Source organism: Dermochelys coriacea, chromosome 10 (assembly GCF_009764565.3).
Source record: "Dermochelys coriacea isolate rDerCor1 chromosome 10, rDerCor1.pri.v4, whole genome shotgun sequence".
NCBI lineage: Eukaryota > Metazoa > Chordata > Testudines > Dermochelyidae > Dermochelys > Dermochelys coriacea.
In genome coordinates this window covers 16681721-16704194 of record NC_050077.1, presented here as the reverse complement: position 1 = coordinate 16704194, position 22474 = coordinate 16681721, and the positions used below count along the sequence as shown (strand labels likewise).

General features: G+C 41.1%; 2 protein-coding genes across 8 annotated transcripts in view; both read left to right on the top strand.

The window, feature by feature from the left end:
- MOSMO (modulator of smoothened) overlaps positions 1-7892 on the top strand; it is a 49666-nt gene extending 41774 nt beyond the window's left edge. For 2 of the 5 annotated variants that reach the window (XM_043493818.1, XM_043493819.1), the window contains one exon: positions 3818-3944. Coding sequence is in view for 3 of the 5 variants with exons in the window: in XM_038419904.2 (XP_038275832.1) it covers positions 3818-4002 (185 nt within the window). In the remaining 2 variants the exon portion in view is untranslated. Of the gene's footprint in view, positions 1-3817 lie in introns of all 5 variants that reach the window. The other 3 variants (XM_038419904.2, XM_038419905.2, XM_038419903.2) reach the window with 3 other exon arrangements.
- A 247-nt stretch (positions 7893-8139) lies between these two features.
- VWA3A (von Willebrand factor A domain containing 3A) overlaps positions 8140-22474 on the top strand; it is a 77372-nt gene continuing 63037 nt past the window's right edge. For 2 of the 3 annotated variants that reach the window (XM_038420741.2, XM_038420740.2), the window contains exons 1-7: positions 8146-8261; positions 13668-13751; positions 14031-14150; positions 19738-19862; positions 19938-20012; positions 21534-21588; positions 22149-22247. In XM_038420741.2, coding sequence (XP_038276669.2) covers positions 13695-13751; positions 14031-14150; positions 19738-19862; positions 19938-20012; positions 21534-21588; positions 22149-22247 — 531 coding nt within the window. In that variant the 5' untranslated portion in view covers positions 8146-8261; positions 13668-13694. Of the gene's footprint in view, positions 8262-13667; positions 13752-14030; positions 14151-19737; positions 19863-19937; positions 20013-21533; positions 21589-22148; positions 22248-22474 lie in introns of all 3 variants that reach the window. The other variant, XM_038420749.2, reaches the window with a different exon arrangement.

The window sequence follows — 22474 nt, the reverse complement described above, 5'->3', positions numbered from 1 at the left end:
ATGTCAGGGTGTCTCCCTTCCCCCACCCCTGTACCCCACCTCCACAGAGCAGGGGACACAGCCTGGATCAGGACTTGGAGCTGCTGCGGTGAACAGTGAGTGAATGAGTGCCTACAGTGCACAGATTCTGAGATTTCCCCAGCAGCCAGCATGCACGTGCACGCACGCACGCACACACACAGTCTCTGTGTCTCTTTCACACACACCTTCCAACACATAATAGTATTATTGTTGTTGTTATTTCTTGGTACTTCCTGCAATGCACATATGTTCTCTGTAATTTTATTCTTTCAAAGTGTGTTACTTTAGTGTTTTGAATAGTCTATGCATTTCATAATTTTTATTTCTCTTACATTTAAATTTAATTCTTTGAGTAGCGAGTTCTAAAATGCCTAAGCTGTACTGGCTGGAGTAATTATCCCTATGGTAACTTTAAAAATATATATATTATATGTAGGTTTTTTGTTTCTACTGGTGGCGCACATCCGCACATACCGTGGTGCATATAACAAAATTCCGCATATGGCAGAAAAAATTTGAAGGAACATTGATAGTATCCATTAGCTAGCCATGGAGCTTACTACCTGTCTTATATTTTCTTTTAGTAATTACTATTTATTTTTCTATTATTTAGGTCAGCTTGTGCTCTGGGGAGAGGGTGTTCCCCCTTCCTTCCTTTCGTTTTCCTGATCTAGGCCTTTGTTTTTTCTCAGGCCTCGACCACAGCATCAAGTAACTGGTATATCCTGGGTCCTTGGCTTCAGACCTGCCATAGGTCTTTTTCCTGCAGCAATGGACACTCAAATTGTCTCTGCTTCTTAGGAGAGACTCGTGTCCCCTCCAAATGTAAGATCAGCTCAGGATTTAAAAATAGGTATAAGAAATTGAGAGAGAACAGGCTAAAACTCCTGTTGATGGAACATCCCGAGACCCTCAGAATCCAAATCATTATCAGGTTAATTTGCTCAGAAAGCCCCACTGGCTGTCACCACTGCTGCAGTTAGCCAACTGCCTATACCATAAAAAAAGAAGAGCTTCCATTCCCCAGAAAATGGGAGGAGAAAGTCACCCATAACTTCTCATTTCTGGCTCCACCCCAGAGCCTGCGCCCTCAGCCAGAGCCCACACCCCCTCCAATATCCCAACCCTGAATTTGTGAGCATTCATGGCCTACCATACAATTTCCATACCCAGATGTGGCCCCTGGGACAAAAAGTTTGCCCACCCCTGCTCTATTGACTTTTGAATATTAATTACTAAGTTAAATATTGTCCTCTTTTAGTTTGAGAGTCAGATTCTAGTGCAGGCAAGTGCTTTGTAAGCTGCTTCACATGTCTAATGCAGTGGTTCTCAACCTTTTTTCATTTGGGGACCCCTAAAAATTTTTGAATGGAGGTGCGTACCTCTTTGGAAATTTTTGTATGGAGGTGCAGACCCCTTTGGAAATCTATTGTCTGTAAATATAATTGAATTCTGTTGAGTCAGTTTTCAGTCTAAGTCTTTCACAGATCACGTAGACATAATCCGGAGACCCCCAGGGGTCCACAGACTACAGGTTGAGAACCATTGTGATAGTGCATGTCAGTCCTGACATGAAATGCAGCTGCTCTTGTAGTCTTGGTCTAACTATGCTAAATTAGCCTATTGTGTTATACACAAATACCTGAGCAATAGTTTGAAGTCATTGCACATATGACCTAAACTAGAATTTAAAGACTATTCTATAAAAACACACCAACAAATCTTTTCTCCAGCGATGAGCCATGAACTTTAGCATTCATAGTTTTATGAAGAGACATTTGAGGTCTAAAGAGATGCAACAAAATGTCTGCCTGGAATACACATAAGGTTCATAGAGAGTGGGGGATTTTTTCAACATTCGTATGTAAAGAAACAGACAGGAAGCAATAAATCTGGACAAACTGAAGCTTTCTAAGTGTATTAAAGCAGGTATAGATAATGTAAATGTAACTTTCCTCAGTGCTGTACAAACCCATCACTGGTTCATCTAGAGGGACTAGAACTCTTGTCCAGTTGTGAGCTGAGTGGGAATGGGGAACTGCTGGTTTTGTCTCTGGAGGCTGAGGAAGCATAGCAGCTGGAGCCCACACGTTTTCCACAGGATGGGAAGGTGAGGTAAGGCGTAGAGCTTCCCTGGAGCCGCTGCTCTTTCCACCAGCTGGGGGTGGAGTGTGGTGTTGAGAACCCTGGTACAGGACTTTCTGTATTCTACACAGGAGTAAGGCCCAGCATTGATTGATTGTGGCAGGAGGGAGGAGCTTGCATTAATTACTCTTATTCAGGTGGAGGCAGAATTGATTGGGGGTTAAATTGATTTTTGAGGTGGCTAGGTTTTAGAATTGATTTATGAAGGAGGGAAGATGATTTGGTGCAAGTTAGGCTTCGTTTTTGTGGGAGCAATGCAGGTTTGTTTGGGGTTTTTGTTTTTCTTCACCCAAAGTTGTAGGCTTAGTTGTTGGGTCAGTGGGTATTGGAAATTCTGAAAGTTAAATCACAACGAATAATTGTATTTCAAGATAAAGCATAAAAGTTGATTTGCAGAAGCAAGGAAAGCCTAATAGTTGCCTTGTATCACTCTACTACTTAAAATTCTGTATCTGCCCAATACTGTTTTTCACATATTTATATAGTCTTAAATACAGCGTCAAAACAATTATGAAGAAAACCTTTTTATCATGAAGAAAATAATGTTGCTTTGTAGAAAAGTCATAGGAGGACATCATTTTATGCCTTGGTCAAGATCTTGGTATCCTGCAGACTCTCATGATCAATACTAAATAGATTATTTATGCCATAAGCATTTACAAAAAAACAGAGGATGTCAGCAGAGCTAGATAATATTGAATGCAGTGTCATGGATTTGGGTAAAAATGTATTGCAAGGAATGTCAGCCCATATTAGTATCTGAAGGAGTGAAATCACTTATGTAATTTTAATAAGTAGCTTTTATAGTGACTGGCATTTTTTGTGTCCACACAAAGTTGATATGTGTTGTAAGCAACATCATCCATGCATATTTATATTACTGTGCAAGTGAAATAAAAAAAAATCAATTGCTTGGTGCTCTGTATTTGTGTAGTCTGAAGTGGAGCCCTTTACAGAGGATGTTAGATTTCAACAGAATGTTTTATTTGTGCTCTAGGCTGAGTGTCCTGTCTCAGCATTTAGAAAACAATGGTTTATTTTAATTAATCTAAAGGAAACTCGTGGCTCACAACTGTGTTTTCTATTGTTATCAAAATATGTACAAAAAATGTTTAAAGGATTTGTGTGGGAGAATAGGAGAGGGCAACTACATTTGGGTTAAAGGGAACTCTTTAATAATGGAAGTGAGTTTCTTCAATGTTGAACATTAGTCTACATTGACTTTTAGGGGGAATGACTACCTGTAAAATGCTCTGAGGCATGATGATCAGATTAGATTAATGAATGGTGGAAGAATGTGTCCTCCAAAATTCATCTTTCTTTAACAGTGATTCTGGCTCTTTTGAACATAGTTCAAATGATTAATAAACTGCGGGTGAGGAATGAACTTTGTGCCACTGCATACTGACAGGAACTTGAGTCTTTTTTTCACCTTCCTCTGGAACAGAGAGCAGCGATCTGTTAAGATCAGGGTATGTCCCACATGACCAGTTTCCTGTGAGTTAGGCATTGGTGCACCTCAGACCTTCCGTTGTTAGTACAGAACAAAACATGGATATTTGTTCACTCTTTTCAGTATTTGCCGTACAAACTGGCAAACATTTTGACTTTCAACAAGATGCTAACTTGATTTTGTTTGTTTGTTTTGCAGTGATCCTATTCTGCATGGCAGCCCTAATATTTCCAATAGGATTTTACATCAATGAAGTTGGAGGTCAACCATATAAATTGCCCAACAACACAGTGGTTGGGTCCTCATATGTACTATTTGTCTTATCAATTTTCTTTACAATAGTGGGACTTCTATTTGCTGGCAAAGTTTGTTTACCTGGCTGATGAATATCTGAACTGCAGGAGTTTGTTTCAGAGGAGAGCAAGATATCGGAGTTGCATTCTCAGGAGAAAGCTTAGATCAGACTATCAAATGCTTACTGAACAATGCTTTGACTTGTTCTTACTATGCACTTTGGATTTAAAAAAAAAAAGAGAAAGAGAGAGAGAGAGCGCCTTTCCCATAACCAAATACAGACATCGTTGACTAATCTCCTGAGCATATTAATGCAGTCAGGTCTGCACTGTGATAGGGACTAGTGAAGAAGAATGCTTTACACTAAGAAGCATATTGCCCTATGTTACTGTATCTGTTTTTATTGTCTAACAATTTGAAAATCAAAGTATTTATGAACCTTGTGGTAGACCAGAGGGTTGCAAAGAAGTTCAAGTGAGGCTGGCCTCACAATTTAGGAGATTAGCATTTTACATCTTCTTTCTGATGGGCAAAGCCTTTGGCACCAAAATGAATCCATCTTGCATTACTGCACCAAGAAGCCAGTAGATCAAATATGTTCTTTACAATGTATGTAACAAAAAAATGACATACATCCCCCTTCAGCTGTAGAAAAACATTAAGAAACATTTTTTGGGGGGGAGGTGGAGGTTCTTTATATTTATATACATATACATATATATTTTGCTGATGCAGTATACTCTGTGTGTGTGTGCGCGTGTGTATGTGTGTATATATATATATATATATATATATATATAAATAAATGTGTGTGTGTGTGTGTGTGTGTGTGTGTGTGTGTGTGTATATATATATATACAGACAAACAGTTCCTGGAAGATAACTCAGAATGCTTTGCTAGCAGAACACTGTGGTGTGCAAAACTAGAACTCAATAGAAAAAAGCCATTTCTCTGAAGGCCACATACCTGAGAGTCTTCAGTTTACCTCATTCTTTGTAGCAGCCCTTGATTTTAACAGGTTTTTGTAATAGGTACAAACAATCCCATGCCTTTCTAGGTGCAATTTTAAGTTAAGCTAAAATTCTTTGTATGGTAATTTATTTGTATATGAGGGTAGAAGGTGAGATCACGTCATACCTTAAAGTTAAAATCCTAATTTTGGGAAATGGACACTATTTAAATTATTAGCAACTGTTGTTGTACAGGGAGTCTCTTTTCTACTGCTTTGTTTGTTACATTAACAATGCATTTATTTATACATGTTCAAGCACAGCAATTTACCATAGGTAAATTTTTCTAATGCATATAACATTCAGTGTTTAGGTCAACCTGTAAAAACACTGTTCTGTAGTAAAGTTGGATGAATTTATTTTCACTTGTGAGTATTAAGTTAATTCATCTTCTTTACCAAAAAATGAGCAATATAACTGTTTTTAATGTCCATATGCCTTGTTTACTAAAGTTGAAGATAAAAATGTGGGCATAAGGACCACCTGAATTCAGAGTGCAAGTTTTCCCTTGAAATCAATGTTCTTTAAATACAAGAACTGTATAAACCTTGGATCCATGGATAGTGCTGCATACTTCAATATTCACTTAAAATCTGACCTTTATTAGCACAAAACTTTGATTGATGTGTCAGGAAGCCTGCTTGCAGGATCAAGCCCTTATTCCCCAGTTGATATTTAATCTTTTTGTGGGGAAGTACTGACAAAAGGATCTCTTGACAACAAAGTGTCTGTCCAAATGTACTTATGAAAAGTGCTGCATTACTTAAACTTATGCTTTTATAAGGCATAAGTGAAACTGAATGCATTTTTCTGTAAGAATGAGAATATTGCTTCTGAAATGTATTTATAGTTTATTTTGGGAAAAAAACCCAGCTATCATGGCAGAAACAAGTGTTAGAAATGAGATACCTTATACAATTATATGAACTGTGTGCCATTAGAAGTATTTTAGTGAGGAAAAATTACCTGATTGATGTTTTGGATCACTTTTTCTCTCGGTTGTAGAAAATCTCTCTTATCAGTTCACTCACAAGCTGAAGGAAGCTTTCACATCAAAGTCTTTCTAAATTTTTCTGAAGTATAAGAATATACAGCCAGATTCTCATCTGGAACTGCTAATTCAGATTTGATTGGTTTCTAATTTAGATTCTGATCTTGCAGTCATAGCTGCACAGGCAATCCAAAGCTTCACTGATATCAATGGAGCTCTGTATATGGACGCAATCTGGGTGGATCCAATTGCAGGACGGGGGTCTAAATGTTTTCAGCAGTATTATAAGACTGGTGGTATAGCCTGATATAATGTGTTAACAACAAATCATAGCTCACTAATTATTTTGATAAGCCAATAGCTTTTTTTCCCCTCAGAAATGTCAGTCTTATTGTAAATAGTTCCATAAAATATTTTAACTGGATCACAGACATGGGGGTGGGGGAAGAGTTTCTCAGCTGCTAAGAATTGCCCCCCATGTTTAATTATTTCAGTTAGTGACATCCTATATAATAATATTATTCATTTAAGCTTATATTTAAAATGTATTACCATTTCATTAAAAAAACAAAAAACGTATCATGAAGCATATCCAGTCCATGAATGGCTGGCTGGAACCTTAGGGGGTAGCCAATCCTATGAATCATTGAAAGACAGCATAGCTTCAGCTAGCAGGCTGTTTTAGTTAATATTTGGGCATTTCAGTCTACAACTAGATGGATCCATTTGCATTAAAAATGTCCCTGTAAGTGAAAAGAGACAGCTGTCAATAGTTGCTTTTTAATAAGGTCACTAAGTACTATATAGTACAGTATTAATTTATAGCAGAAAATCATATCTTGTAAACTGTATATAAAACACTGTTCTATGGTGCAATCACTTGTCAAATTTATGTCTGTTATTTTGTTTTAAAGTTGTATGCATTCTTTTCATACCTAAGAGCATCACTGTAAAATCTGCTGAATACTATTTATAGGTTTTATTTGCACAAGGATTTGTTTTTAAACTATAGGAAGTTCCTGTTGAACATGCCTAAACATCTGTAGACTTTCAACTCATTAAAGCAAATGTTTCAGTATGAATCTTCTCCAAAGGTGGTAACCCATGTTACATGTTGTTGTTTACATAAACTTTTCAGACTCTGCCAGCCATTTTATGTATTTTGAAGGACAGCTTATTCTGTTATAAGTCACAGCACACTCTTGTTTAGTCTTCATTTCATTATCTCCTGAAAGGTTTAATGTCACAGCATAATGCAATTTATGTATGCATTTTGTAGTTTTATTTGGTTAACCTCAAGTCCTACTCAGAAACTTAAAATACTTTAAAAAGGAAAATTGTAAAAGTGTCTGTTTAACGCTTCTTGAAGACAGAAGGAATAACTCATTAGGAGCTTTTTTAGTTTCTCTGTGGAGCAGTGTGTTTCTCTGAAAGCATTTACAAATCCATTCACCCTTTGACTTTCAGTGCTGAGCGTCTAGGCATTTAACAACTGGTCCAAAGTGCTGGTATTTGGTAACAACACTAAATCCTGCTCCTGCCTTTACTCAAGCAGAACTCTTTGGGTTAGTTTCAACGGGCGTTTCTCTTGAGTGGCACAGGCTCAGCGGCAGGATTAACCCCCCCCCCCCCCCCCATGGACCGGTACTGCCGTTTCAGAGCCTCTGTGTAAGCATCGCAGCCCATCCCTGGACAGGCCCGTTCACCAGGAACCCTGGCTCCACTCTAGGCTGTCCGCTGCAAACGGTGCGAAGGATGGAAAAGATGAAGGCACGAAGTGTCCGCCACTCGCTCGTCCGGCCTCGGCCTCAGCGGTCACCTTGCTCCTGGGCGGCGGCGGTCTCCTCCCCCAGCCTAGGACACGCTTCAGGGGCCGACGGCCAGGCACCTGCTACCACAGACTGTGCAAACGAACAGACTTTTCTTCATTGTATTTTTGTTATCGAGCAAGTTTATCAAAATAAATTGTCTACGACAGGCCTGGCCCCGTCTGCACTAATTGCCAGCGGTGCCTGCTGCAGCCTGCGCCGGAGGCGGCCCCGGAGTGCCGCCACCTAGCCCCCGGCCCAGGCTGGGAAGCTGCTTGCGAGGCTCCTCCACGCCCACCCTAGCCGGCTTGCAGCGCCCTGCCCAGCGGACCGTACCACTACCTGGCATGGGGGGGAGGGGGAGACACCCGGCCGGGCGGGGAATAGTTTCTCCCGTTTCTGTTAGCAACGCGGGAACACACACCAGGGTCGCCGGCGGCGGCGGCAGCGGCTGCTCCCCTGGCGCGCGCCGGCTGCCCTGTTCTCCCCTGTCCGGCGGGGCTGCCGGCCCGCCCCAGCCGCGGAAGGAGAGGAGCGGGTGAGGCCGAAAAGCTGCCAGGGGGGCGGCTCTTGCGGAAGCCGGGGCGCGCTGAACTCGAACGGGCTCGCGCCTGCCCGCCCAGGTTCAAATGCTTCAGGCCCCGCTCTGGCTGCGCAGCTCGCGAGTCCCCTCAGAGGCGCCGGGGTTGGCCCGGCCCGGCTCCGGCGCCGCTCTGAGCGCCCGCTGAGGGCGCTGGGGGTGTCAGGCCCCCGGGGATCGGGTCTTTGCTCAGCAGGAGGAAATGTCAGATCAGATCTAATGCAGATCGTCAGTGGTGTGCATGGCTGTACACGAACTGACGTTACATTGTTTGCAGGGTGGTTGTAGCTGTGTGGGTGCCAGGACGGGAGAGAGACAAGGTGAGTAAGGGAATATCTTGTATTGGACCAGCATCTGTTGGTGAGAGAGACCAGCTTTCCAGCTCCTCTTCAGGTCTGGGAAATTTACTCACAGCTAAATACAAGGTGGAACAGAGAGTTTAGCATAAGTAGTTAACCCATATATTTCAAAAAGAAAAAGAGGACTTGTGGCACCTTAGAGACTAACAAATTTATTTGAGCATAAGCTTTCATAGATTCATAGGTACTAAGGTCACAAGGGACCATTCTGATCATCTAGTCCGACCTCCTGCACAGCGCAGGCCACAGAATCTCACCCACCCACTCCTACGAAAAACCTCACCTATGTCTGAGCTATTGAAGTCCTCAAATCGTGGTTTAAAGACTTCAAGGAGCAGAGAAGCCTCCCTCAAGTCATCTATGCCCCATGCTACAGAGGAAGGCGAAAAACCTCCAGGGCCTCTCCATTCTGCCCTGGAGGAAAATTCCTTCCCGACCCCAAATATGGTGATTCGCTAAACCCTGAGCATATGGGCAAAATTCACCAGCCAGATACTACAGAAAATTCTTCCTGGGTAACTCAGATCCCATCCATCTAATAGCCCATCTCAGGGATTAAACCTATTTACCCTGAATATTAAAGATCAATTACTTACCAAAATCACATTATCCCAATACCATCTCCTTCATAAACTTATCGAGTAGAATCTTAAAACCAGATCTTTTGCCCCACTGCTTCCCTTGGAAGGCTATTCCAAAACTTCACTCCTCTGATGGTTAGAAACCTTTGTCTAATTTCAAGTCTAAACTTCCTGGTGGCCAGTTTATACCCATTTGTTCTTGTGTCCACATTGGTGAGGAGCTTAAATAATTCCTCTCCCTCTCCTGTATTTATCCCTCTGATATATTTATAGAGAGCAATCATATCTCCCCTCAACCTTCTTTAGTTAGGCAAACAAGCCAAGCTCCTTAAGTCTCCTTTCATAAGACAAGTTTTCCATTCCTCGGATCATCCTAGTAGCCCTTCTCTGTACCTGCTCCAGTTTGAATTCATCCTTTTTAAACATGGGAGACCAGAACTGCACCCAGTATTCTAGGTGAGGTCTCACCAGTGCCTTGTATAATGGTACTAAAACCTTCTTATCCCTACTGGAAATGCCTCTCCTGATGCATCCCAAAACCGCATTAGCTTTTTTCACAGCCATATCACATTGGCAGCTCATAGTCATCCTATGATCAACCAATACTCCAAGGTCCTTCTCCTCTTCCGTTACTTCTAATTGAAGCGTCCCCAACTTATAACTAAAATTCTTGTTATTAATCCCTAAATGCATAACCTTACACTTCTCACTATTAAATTTCATCCTATTACTATTACTCCAGTTTACAAGGTCATCCAGATCCTCCTGTATAATATCCCAATCCTTCTCTGAATTGGCAATACCTCCCAGCTTTGTATCATCTTCCAACTTTATTAGCACACTCCCACTTTTTGTGTCAAGGTCAGTAATAAAAAGATTAAATAAGATTGGTCCCAAAACCGATCCCTGAGGAACTCCACTGGTAACCTCCCTCCAACCTGACAGTTCTCCTTTCAGTAGGACCCCTTTAAAGCAGTCTCCCCTTTAGCCAATTCCTTATCCACCTTTCGATGTTCATATTGATCCCCATCTTCTCCAATTTAACTAATAATTCCCCATGTGGCACGGTATCAAATGCCTTACTGAAATCTACGTAAATTAGATCTACTGCGTTTCCTTTATCTAAAAAATCTGTTACTTTTTCAAAAAAGGAGATCAGGTTGGTTTGGCACGATCTACCTTTTGTAAAACCATGTTGTATTTTGTCCCATTTACCATTGACTTCAATGTCCTTAACTAATTTCTCCTTCAAAATTTTTCCAGGACCTTGCATACTACAGATGTCAAACTAACTGGCCTGTAGTTACCCGGATCACTTTTTTGCCCTTTCTTAAAAATAGGAACTATATTACCAATTCTCCAATCATTCGGTACTACTCCTGAGTTTACAGATTCATTAAAAATTCTTGCTAATGGGCTTGCAATTTCAGGTGCCAATTCCTTTAATATTCTTGGATGAAGATTATCTGGGCCCCCCGATTTAGTCCCATTAAGCTGTTTGAGTTTCGCTTCTACCTCAGATATGGTAATATCTACCTCCATATCCTCATTCCCATTTGTCATGCTACCATTATCCCTAAGATCCTCTTTAGCCTTATTAAAGACTGAGGCAAAGTATTTGTTTAGATATTGGGCCATGCCTAGATTATCTTTAACCTCCACTCCATCCTCAGTGTTTAGCGGCCCCACTTTCTTAGTTTTCTTCTTATTTATATGGCTATAGAACCTTTTACTATTGGTTTTAATTCCCTTTGCAAGGTCCAACTCTACTCGACTTTTAGCCTGTCTCACTTTATCTGTACATGTTCTGACCTCAATAAGGTAGCTTTCCTTGCTGATCCCTCCCATCTTCCACTCCCTGTATGCTTTCTGCTTCTTCTTAATCACCTCTCAAGATGCTTGCTCATCCAGCTTGGTCTACAACTCCTTCCTATGAATTTTTTCCCCTTTCTTGTGATACAGGCTTCCGATAGCTTCTGCAGTTTTGATTTAAAGTAATCCAGGCCTCCTCTACCTTTAGATCCATAAGTTCTTCAGTCCAATCCACTTCCCTAACTAATTTCCTTAATTTTTGAAAGTCAGACCTTTTGAAATCAGTGAGCTACAGCTCACTTCATCGGATGTGAGGTGCCACAAGTGGTCTCTAAGGTGCCACAAGTACTTTTCTTTTTGCGAATACAGACTAACACGGCTGCTACTCTGAAACCTGTCACATATTTCAAGGGACCATTCAAGGTGAAGTGGCATGTTAATACCTTTTCCCGGTCATAGGGAGTAAAGGAAGGGGGGAATTAACTGCTGGGGGGTTATTAGTAGGTTATAGATTGTTATCATAAGCTATAAATCCAGTAGCTACTTACGCTTATCAATCTGTTCCATCTTGTATTAAGCGATGCCATTCCGAGTAAGTTTTTCAGACCTGAAGAAGAGCTCTTTGTAGCTCGAAAGCTTGTCTCTGTCACCAACAGAAGTTGGTCAAATAAAAGATATTACCTCATCCAACTTGTCTCTCAAATAGTTAAATTGCCATTGTTACTGAAGTACACGGGACAGTCCAACCAAAAGATAAACCCAAAGTACCCATGGCTAGCGTGCTGGTCTGGGTGTCTGATGACATATAAGCGGCTTAAAAAATTGCATTTGTGCTTCATACTGGCAGCATACCCTCAGTCTTATTTTTTTAGCCTGAGTCTCATCTATATGGGGTCGGCAGGGGACCACATTATATAACAGAAAAGAGACTTGAAGATGTGTAAACTGAGTTTGAATAAAGAGCCTTTAAGAAGATTGAAATGTTAGTTTAAATTATTTATGCTTTGTAAATGATAAAACAGATTGAAAAGGGGAAAGGAGAATTTGGTTCCAAATCAGGAGTGACCTGAAAATTGAAAACACTGAAAGAACTGTTTGTCTGTACAGTATTCAGTGTATGGCAGAAACAGACTAAACAAGCAAATTAGATATATAGACCTAAACTTTCTTGTGTGATCTTGCCATGCCAAAGCAGAATACATTTAAATGGTTGTTTTTCTCTTAAATATCCTAGCAAAAATATTAATTTAAAAAATAAATACCTTATCTGCATTAAGAAACATAAAACCAGAGTAGCAGATTGCCTCTGTGACAGTAGCACAACCGGCATGCCCCTGTTGGTGATGCAACTGGCACATAACTAACCCTAAGGCTATAGGTTTCAGAGTGGTAGCCGTGTTAGTCTGTATCAGCAAAAAGAACGAGGAGTACTTGTGGCACCTTAGCGACTAACAAATGTATTTAAGCATAAGCTTTCATGGGCTAAAATCCGCTTCATCGGATGCATGCAGTAGAAAATACAGTAGGAAGATATACACACATAGAGAACATGAAAAAATGCGTGTTGCCATACACACTATAACGAGAGTGATCAATTAAGGTGAGCTATTATCAGCAGGAGGAAAAAAAACCTTTTGTAGTGATAATCAGGATGGCCCATTTCCAACAGTTGACAAGAAGGTGTGAGTAACAGTACCCTGGGATGGGGGGAATAAGCATGGGGAAATAATTTACTTCCAGGACACCATTACATTAGGCTTGAATAAAGACTGGGAGTGGATGGGTCATTACACAAAGTAAAACTATTCCACGCCCCCCATCCCGACTGTTACACCTTCTTGTCAACTGTTGGAAATGGGCCATCCTGATTATCACTACAAAAGGTTTTTTTTCCTGCTGATAATAGCTCACCTTAATTGATCACTCTCGTTATAGTGTGTATGGCAAAACCCATTTTTTATGTTCTCTGTGTGTGTGTGTGTGTGTGTGTGTGTGTGTGTATAATCTTCCTACTGTATTTTCCACGGCATGCATCCGATGAAGTGGGTTTTAGCCCACGAAAGCTTATGTTCAAATAAATTTGTTAGTCTCTAAGGTGCCACAAGTACTCCTTGTTCTTTTCCTAAGGCTATAGTAATTCTCTTGGTTGCTTCTAGTGATGAGAAGTCAGATGGCTTCAATGAGTTGTGGTTTTCATAAGCTCTCTAACTCCTTCCTACGTCAAATTCTCAGTTGCAGAGCTCTTATTTTTGGTGGATTTACCATCCTCCTTAGAGCTGCATGACCAACATACACAATTTTCCAGCAATTTGAATACATATTTTACTGGATAGAACCCTTGGTGAAGACTGATTGCAAAATGGTTTCCAAGTATATTATGTTATAATAATAATAATTAATTTATAATTAATAATCAAATAACTTCCACTTCTTTTTTAATTTTCTTGGTCACAGGCACTGCACCAATATAATTAAGTACGTGGTTCTGTTGATTTGTATCTATGGGACTATAGTCTTAGGAAAGTGATACCTTATATAAATACTTGATACATAGCTTTTATTCTTGATATTCTAAACTTCCACTCTTTAATGCTATGTCTTTTTTAAAGAAGGTTAAATCTTGGTCATAAATACAATGGATGCACAACCAGAAAAAGGCTCAGTTACTGGCAATGGTCAGTTTTGGAAAAAGTAGGGTAAGGATGTTGTTTGCAAAATCCTTGGGGAAAATGCTTAAATGGAAATGAAATATACATTTCTGGTGATGCAAACTACATTTTTCCATGATATGTATATTGGGATGCTTAAATGGAGCATAAGAGTTCTTAGTTGTTCAACAGAAACCAGAATGTTTAATTCTTATGGGTAATGATGAATTTTTATAAATGGATATTTGACGGTGCGACAGCACTCTCAGTGATGCATACACTGCCGCTGATACAGACTAACAACTACACTCTGAAACTATTTTGTAGGGTAAGCGTGGGATCTGGCACAGTTCCAGTGAAAGACCGTCCACTGGCATGATATTACAATCACGGATTTGGAGCCCGATAACGGATACTGGTACGCACATCACCAGACAAGACCTTCTGGTAAGCAATATGCAGTAATTCCTCAGATGATGTATACTGCATTAAATGTATAGAAGGGACTATATGAGGAGACAGAAAATTATGTTCTATACTATACGCCTTCACATGCTCAGAAAAAAGAACACAGTAATTGTTATAATAATGAATATAGGCACTTTTCTTGAGGAGATCTGTGTACCAAGGTTATCTCTTGAGGATAAATGCCTGAGAGCCTGTAAGTAAGGTAAACTATGAATGTATAGATCCATGCACTGTTTGGTCATGTTAAATTTTTCCTACTTCCCCCCTTCCCCCCCCAATTCCCCAGCCTTTAATCATGATCAGAACAAGAAATGTAAGTCTTTCTGTCCTTCTATAAAATACATAATGAATCTTCCATACTGAGCTCCTTCTTTTCTATAACCTCTCTGCCCTCCCCTCCCCATTCTCTATCACCATTGACAAAATCATTAACTTTCCATCACTCAAGCCCACAATCTTGGTGTTTCCAAGCTCTCCTCTCACAGCCCCCTACTTCCAAGCTATGTCTGAGTCTTCTGCTTTTTTTCTCCAGAACTCTCTAAATCTGGCCTTCTTTCCATCCCTATTAAAGCTTTCATGTCTCTAATCTGGTTACTGCAGCATCCTTTTCTCTAACATCCACATCACTCTTCTCAAATCTGTTCAAAGAGATGCTGTTAAAATTATTTTCTTTGTCCATTGTTCTGATCATGTTATATCCTCCCTCTGAAGCCTCCACTGGTTCCTTTTTCCCCGCACATGTTAAATTTAAGCTTCTTGTCCCATGTTTCAAGCCTGCATAACTAATTATGTACCTTGTCTTGTTTTGAATTGTCCTCTAGCCTTCCACTCCACCAGCAATGCAGCTTCACCCACCCATTGTTTGGTTCTTAAATAAACATTTCCACTTCTTCCACACTACACCCATGCATGGAATGCCCTTTCTCAGCTCACTGAGAAGGGCTTTAAACCCTCTCTGCATTAAAATCCCTCCAAAAGACCCACTTCTGCTGTGATGTTTATGGAGGAAATTATAGATTAATATGAATACATTCCAGAACTAATTAAAATGATCTGCCTTTTTTAATTTAAATCCTATTAACCTTATTGCGGTGACATGGCCATCACCACCTTCACCACTCTACTAATTCGTTGTACTCCTTACTCTTACAACCTCTGTTTAGATTGTGAGCTCCTTAAGGCAGGGACCATTACGTCTTGTCTGATTGGAAAATGCTTAGCACATTGTGGTGCTATTGGAAGCTAACAAGTTTTCCATTTTTCATATTGAGATTGTACATACTTGATCATTATCAGCCCTATGGACTATCCAAACGTTTGATATAGTAGGTACTTCTGTTAGAATCGATAGAATATCAGGGTTGGAAGGGACCTCAGGAGGTCTCTAGTCCAGCCCCCTGCTCAAGCAGGACCAATCCCAACTAAATCATCCAGTCGGGGCTTTGTCAAGCCAGGCCTAAAACCTAAGATGGAGATTCCACCACCTCCCTAGGTAACCCATTCCAGTGCTTCACCACTCTAGTGAAAAAGTTGTTCCTAATATCCAACCTAAACTGCCCCACTGCAACTTGAGATCCTACTCCTTGTTCTCTCATCTGCTACTACTGAGAACAGTCTAGATACATCCTCTTTGGAACCCCCTTCAATGTAATTGAAAGCAGCTATCAAATCCCCCCTCATTCTTCTCTTCTGCCAGTAACACCATCCCAGTTCCTCAGCCTCCTCCTCATAAGTCATGTGCTCCAGCCCCCTATCATTTTGTTGTCCTCTGCTGGACTGTCCAATTCCCCACATCCTTGCACTGTGGGGCCCAAAACTGGACACAGCCAGATGAGTATCATAATGTCGAATAGCGGGGAATGCCTCAGTCTCGATCGTGGCAATGCCCCTACTTATACAGCCAAAATGCCATTGGCCTTCTTGGAACAAGGGCACACTGTTGCATTCATACGCAGTATCGTCCATTGTAACCCCGACCGGTCCTTTTCTGCAGAACTGCTGCATAGCCATCAGTCCCTAGTCTGTAGCGTGCATGGGATTCTTCCATCCTAAGTGCAGGACTCTGTACTTGTCCTTGTTGAAACTCATCAGATTTCTTTGGGCCACACTCTAATTGTCTAGGGTCCCTCTGTCTCCTATCCATAACCCTCCAGCACAGAGGTGGGCCAAACTACAGCGGGCCCGCGGGACTGTCCTACCGGACCCTGAGCTCCTGAACCCAGGGAGGCTAACCCCGGCCCCTCCCCGCAGTTCCCCCTTCCACAGCCTCAGCACGCTGTGCCACCAGCAGTGGCCCACCGCTCCTGTCAGGCGGTTGTGGCTGGCTCTGGCATGGTAAGGGGGTGGGGAGCAGGGGTTCCGGGGGCCAGTCAGGGGACAGGGGGCAGTGGGATGAGCAGAGTTCTGGGGGGCGGTCAGGGATGGGGAACGGGGGGTTGGATAGGCATGGGAGTCCCGGGGGGCTGTCAGGGGGTGGGGGGGTGGGGTGGATAGGGGTTGGGGCAGTCAGGGAGCAAGGGGCGGCGGTGGTAGAGGCAGAGATCCGGGGGGGCAGTCAGGGGACAGGGACCGGGGGGCGTGGAAATCTCAGGGGGGGATGTGGATAGGGGTCGGGGAAGTCAGGGGACGGGAGAAGCGGCGGTTGGATAAGGGGTGGGGTCCCAGGGGGTGGTTAGGGGTGGGGGGTCCTGGGAGGGGGTGGTCGGGGACAAGGAGCGGGGGGGGGTTGGATGGGTCGGGGGTTCTGAGGGAGCAGTCAGGGGGGCGGGAAGGCGGAGTGGGGGGGCGGATAGAGGGCAGGGGCCAGGCTGTTTTGGGAGGCACAGCCTTCCCTATCCAGCCCTCCATACAGTTTTGCAACCCCGATGTGGCCTCAGGCCAAAAAGTTTGCCCCATCCCTGCTCCAGCGTATTACCCTATTCCCAGTTTAGTGTCATCTGCAAACTTGCTGAGGGTGCAGTCCACTCATCCTCCAGATCATTATGAAGATATTGAACAAAAACCGGCCCACGGCGAAACCCTTGGGGCACTCGCTAGATACCAGTTGCCAATAGACATGGAGCCATTGATCACTACCCGTTGAACCCGACAATTAGCCAGCTTTCTATCCATTATCGTACATTCATCCAGCCCATACTTCTTTAATTTGCTGGCAAGAATACTGTGAGAGGACCATATCAAAAGCTTTGCTAAGTCAAGGAAAACACATCCACTGCTTTCCCCTCATCCACAGAGACAATTATCTCATCATAGAAAGCAATTAGGTTAGTCAGGCTTGACTTGCCCTTGGTGAATCCATGCTGACTGTTCCTGATCACTTTCTCCTCTAAGTGCTTCAGGATTGATTCCTTGAGGACCTGGTCCTTGATTTTTCCAGGGACGGGGTGAGACTGACTGGCCTGTAGTTCCCTGGATCCCCTCCTTCCCTTTTTTAAAGATGGGCTACATTAACCTTTTTCCACGTCTTCCGGGACCTCCCCCGATCACATGAGGTTTTCAAAGATAATGGCCAATGGCTCTGCAATACATCCGCCAACTCTTTAGCATCCTCAGATGCAGTGCATCGGTCACATGGACTTGTGCTTATCCAGCTTTCTAAATAGTCCCCAAACCACTTCTTTCTCCACAGAGGACTGGTCAAACCTCCCATGCAGTGCAGCAGTCTGGGAGCTGATCTTGTTCATGAAGACAGAGGCAAAAAAAGCATTGAGTACATTAGCTTTTTCCACACATCTCTCTGTCACTAGGGTTGCCCCCCATTCAGTAAGGGGCCCCGCTTCCTTGGCTTCTTCTGGTTGCTAACAATTCCTGAACCAAACCCTCTTGTTACTCTTAACATCTCTTGCTAGCTGCAAATCCAAGTGTGTTGGCCTTCCTGATTTCATTCTCGTGGCCTGAGCAATATTTTTAGACTTCTCCCTGGTCATTGTCCAATCTCCACTTCTTGTAAGATACTTTTTTGGTGTAAGATCCAGCAAGGATTCGCTTAAGCAATGGGTCACCTGCCATATTATGTTCTTTACCTGCAACATTCGGATGGTTTGTCCGCAACTTCAATTAAGGATTCTTTAAAATACAGCCAGCTCTCCTGGACTCCTTTACCCCTCATGTTATTCCCCAGGGGATCTGTCATCAGTTCCTGAGGGAGTCAAGGCTGCTTTCTGAAGTCCACGGGGCCACCCTATTCTGTTGCTCTACTTTCTTCCTTGTGTCAGGATCCTGAACTAGACCATCATGGTCGCTGCCTCCCTGGTTCCCATCCAATTTCTGTCTCCCTAATTCTTCTCGGTTGTGAGCAGCAGGTCAAGAAGAGCTACTGCCCTAGTTGGTCTCTCTAGCACTTGCACCAGGAAACTGTCCCATACACTTTCCAAAAACACTTTTGAATTGTCTGTGCACTGATGTATGCTCAACGATAGTCAGTCTGAGGGTGATTGATCGTATCCATGAGAAACCAGGGCCTGAGATTAGTAAACTTCCTTACAGAAGAAAGCGCAGTCCACCTCATTCCACTGGTCTGGTGATCTATAGCAGAATCCACCACAACATCACCCTTGTACTCACACTTCTAAACTTAATCCAGGACTTTTCAGGTAATGGCAGTCTCTGGATAGCTGGTCAACCATTATAATAATTCTTTTAATTACATGCTGCTGAGTTTATCAGTTCCTGTGTTGTCTTAAATTCACAAATAAGATTTTTCTGACTGCAGTTTTCACCTGCCTTTGCTCCATGATGTGCTTTTTTCACACATTGGGGTTTATATTGAGAAGGAAATGAGAGCAAATACTATTGAGTATCTAATTTTCTGTATTTTAGATATCAACTTTCATGCGTATCAGTGCTTTACATCAGCAAATGTATATATTATACACAATAAAATCATCTCCAGTGTCATTAATGGTTATTCTCTTCTCCATGTAACAACAGAACTCTTGTATCTTCCTATCTTTTTGTTGGTTATTTCTTAAAAAATAATAAAGAAAAGAAAGAGAGAGGACTAGCTTATGGTTTTTTTGATTCTATGGATAATTAAGCTATATGAACAGGAAAATGAAGGGGGACAGTGACCTCTAGTGGCATCACAGTGATTTATTTGTTTGAATACTTCATGTTGAATTACATGCACAGTAGGTGCTTGTTTGCAGTCACACCTTGTAAGTGCAACCACTGCTTATGAGCAACATTTTTCCTGAGAAAACTTTCCATACTGTGAATTGTTGACACTCCCCATAACAGCAATAGTCACTTAAGAGCAAAAGGGCACTCATATGTTGCTACTAATAAGCGTCTAATGTATTATGTTCCAAGAGGAAATAACAGACTATAATGCCTGTTGAAACTATGTAGCAGACACCTTCTTTGGTGTCTGCTATAATACACTCTAGGCAGCATTCCTTCTGTTCTAGATCCCAAGGCCTCCTGCTTGCTGCAAGTGGATTTGTGTCAGTGATTTAATTACTAAATAATACCTCTTTCCAGTCATCCCTCAGAACTGGCAACATTTCAACAACACTTGCTGTTTCTAATCACTACCTTTAACTTTTCTCCTCCTTCTGATCTACAGAGAGTGCAAAAGAGGAAAATGCAATCCAGTGAGGTGCAAACCACAGAAGAATGGCTAAGAAACCACAGTTTAGAATCCATGCAATTAACGTTAGAAGATCTCCTAAAGAAAGGCAATATTGTCTTGTGAGTACAGTGCCATCCCTTCTTAATCTATCAGTTTGCTTATATTATTCATATTAAATATATACTTCATTCCAGGAATTCAAGAAATGCCACAGAACAGATAGAGTTTGCTGCCAAGACAGTTGTTAATTTTGAAGCCAAGCTGTCTGAGTAAGTATATAATATGTGCTACAGTTTCAAAGTATAAGAGTGATTTCCTTCCTCCAAACTTAGATAGTTGTAAAATGAATTTTTTTCATATCTGATGTTGGGCTGGATCAACCCTGGAGATGCAACAAATGAAACATAAACAGCCGCTTTGAAAGCTTCCCCCATGCTGCCCCTCTAGTGTACCTCAGTGTTGAAAGGCAATCTCTGGGGAATATGGGTTCGCTCGGTGTCCGTTAGAATCCGTGGTGGTTTTTGTGATGATACCTGTCAAGTGGGATCTTAATAATCAACTCACCTCAGATAGGCCTCTGAACATCCATCAGATGGGTAATGACTTTTGTTTGCTATTGACTTGGGTTTGTTTCAAATTCATGATCTAACAGTGAAAGGCTATATAGCCTGTTATGAGACCTGAGCCACATGGCCTGGTATGCTAAAAAAGTGTGTGTGTTTTGGGGAGGGAGGAAGAAACCCTTTTCTTTGAGGTTGAAGGATGAGCTCTTTCTATATAAACCTCTGCTCATTTACAGTTTATAATCAACAACAGCAATAAAGTCACTAAAATTGTGGGACAACCCCCAAAAATCAAGGACATTTACATTTAAAGAACAGATCTGATAAATATGCTCAGTATACTGCAGAATAATATTATAGTAATCCTCTCAATTTTCCATAAATACATCTGTCTGATAGTTCCTAGGTCTACTGCCATGTATCAGGTACAGAGACCCAGATTCCTCAGGATGTTCCTTTTCAGGACTTACTATCTGTGCATTGTGAATGAGCTGCTTGCAAAATTTTGGTCAAAATAATTAAAAATAGGCTTGCATTCCAGGGAAGTAAAGAGCTTTTTCATAAAAATCCTTTCTTTTAACTTTTTCTCAGTTCTAAAACCATGAGCATGGTGTTGAAAAGCAAGTTATTTAAAAATAATTCTGAAACAGTTTGTTCTACGGCTGGGACAGCAAATGCTAAGTTTCACCCCAATTATAAATCCTTTAAAATTGATTAAATAATTGAAAAAGAGGTTTGTAATCGAATCACCAAAACATTTTTCAATACTCATAAATTTGCTCCTTTTGTCCCACAATCAAGAGACTTTACCATTTAAAAAAAAATCAGTTTGTATGGTTTGGATTAAATAAATCTCCAGCCAATAAGCTAAATAGATAGGATGAATTGACTTGACTTTTGGCTGAACTTTTCTTCATCCGTAAACACACATATCACACACTTTATCCAAACACAACTAATTAAAGAGCATTCTGCTGATCTCATTTTTTTTCAAGGCAATTAGATATTTAAACAATTAAACAAGTTTAGAGAAAGAAGTATTTAAATAATTAACACTGCAGCCACTAGTGCTGTATCACAGTTGAGAATGTTGTAAATAGAATATTTGTAGACGATGGTTGTGCACCTATTGGAAAACTTGGCCGATGATAAAAACAGATCTGAACTTAAATTGACATACCATTTAAGTGAATGCATTATTTAAATGTGTGCACTGTATTTTGTCAGAGCAATTGAACTTTATCACCAGCGAATTCAGTGGCTGTTGGAGGACAGCAGAAAGGTAATGTTAACTTTTGAATATGCTTTTAAAGGAGAACCTGCATATGGTGTTACAGGATAAATTAACTCTTTAATAGTTGTCTAGAATCCCACCCAGAAAGCTTTTTGTATTTTTCCCATATTGTGAGTAACTAGAGCACAATGGAGCAATGTTTTGTCTTCTGAATTGATAGATGTTTCATTTAAGATATGTTTTGAGCCTTTATTCAGATGGCTATTTTATAAGCAGGGATTGCGTATCGGCAGTATCCAAAAAGCTAGCACCCTTGACTGGCATGATGGGGATACTATGGAAATGAGTAATCCTTCATTTTCTCAAGTAAAAAATATGGCATCTAGGGGTAAAGGGAGTATTGCCCACTCAGAACAGAAGCTAGAATTCAAAACTCATATCTCTTTCTCTTTGCTCTGCCATTGTTACTTTTTAAGCATTTAAAAAAAATGAAACAGTGACAATAAATATGTAATATTTTAAATGAAAATGGCAGCATAAAGAAGTACATACTGAAATTTAAAGTTAGATCAGCACAAAATATTTAAATGAACATTTTATATGTTTAGGTGTTCGGCCTTATAAAAGGGAACAAAGTTGGACTCCTGGTTGATGTATCTGATATAAGTTGTGAACCTCGACTATTTGAGTTCCAGAAAGACCTTTTGGTAAATAATTCTGAAAGAGACTCTGACTCTTAAAGTAAGTTAAATAAGATTCCCTGAGTGCAGGGAAGAAAGTAAGTGTAATAATCACTTATTTACATATTACTCTTAAGTATCAACAGTTAATTTGCTGGAGATGTATAGATTTACCTTAATCACTTTTAAAGTAGAAATTATTAGTTTAATATCAGGATTCAAACATTTTAAGCATCTGCCACAATAATAAAAAT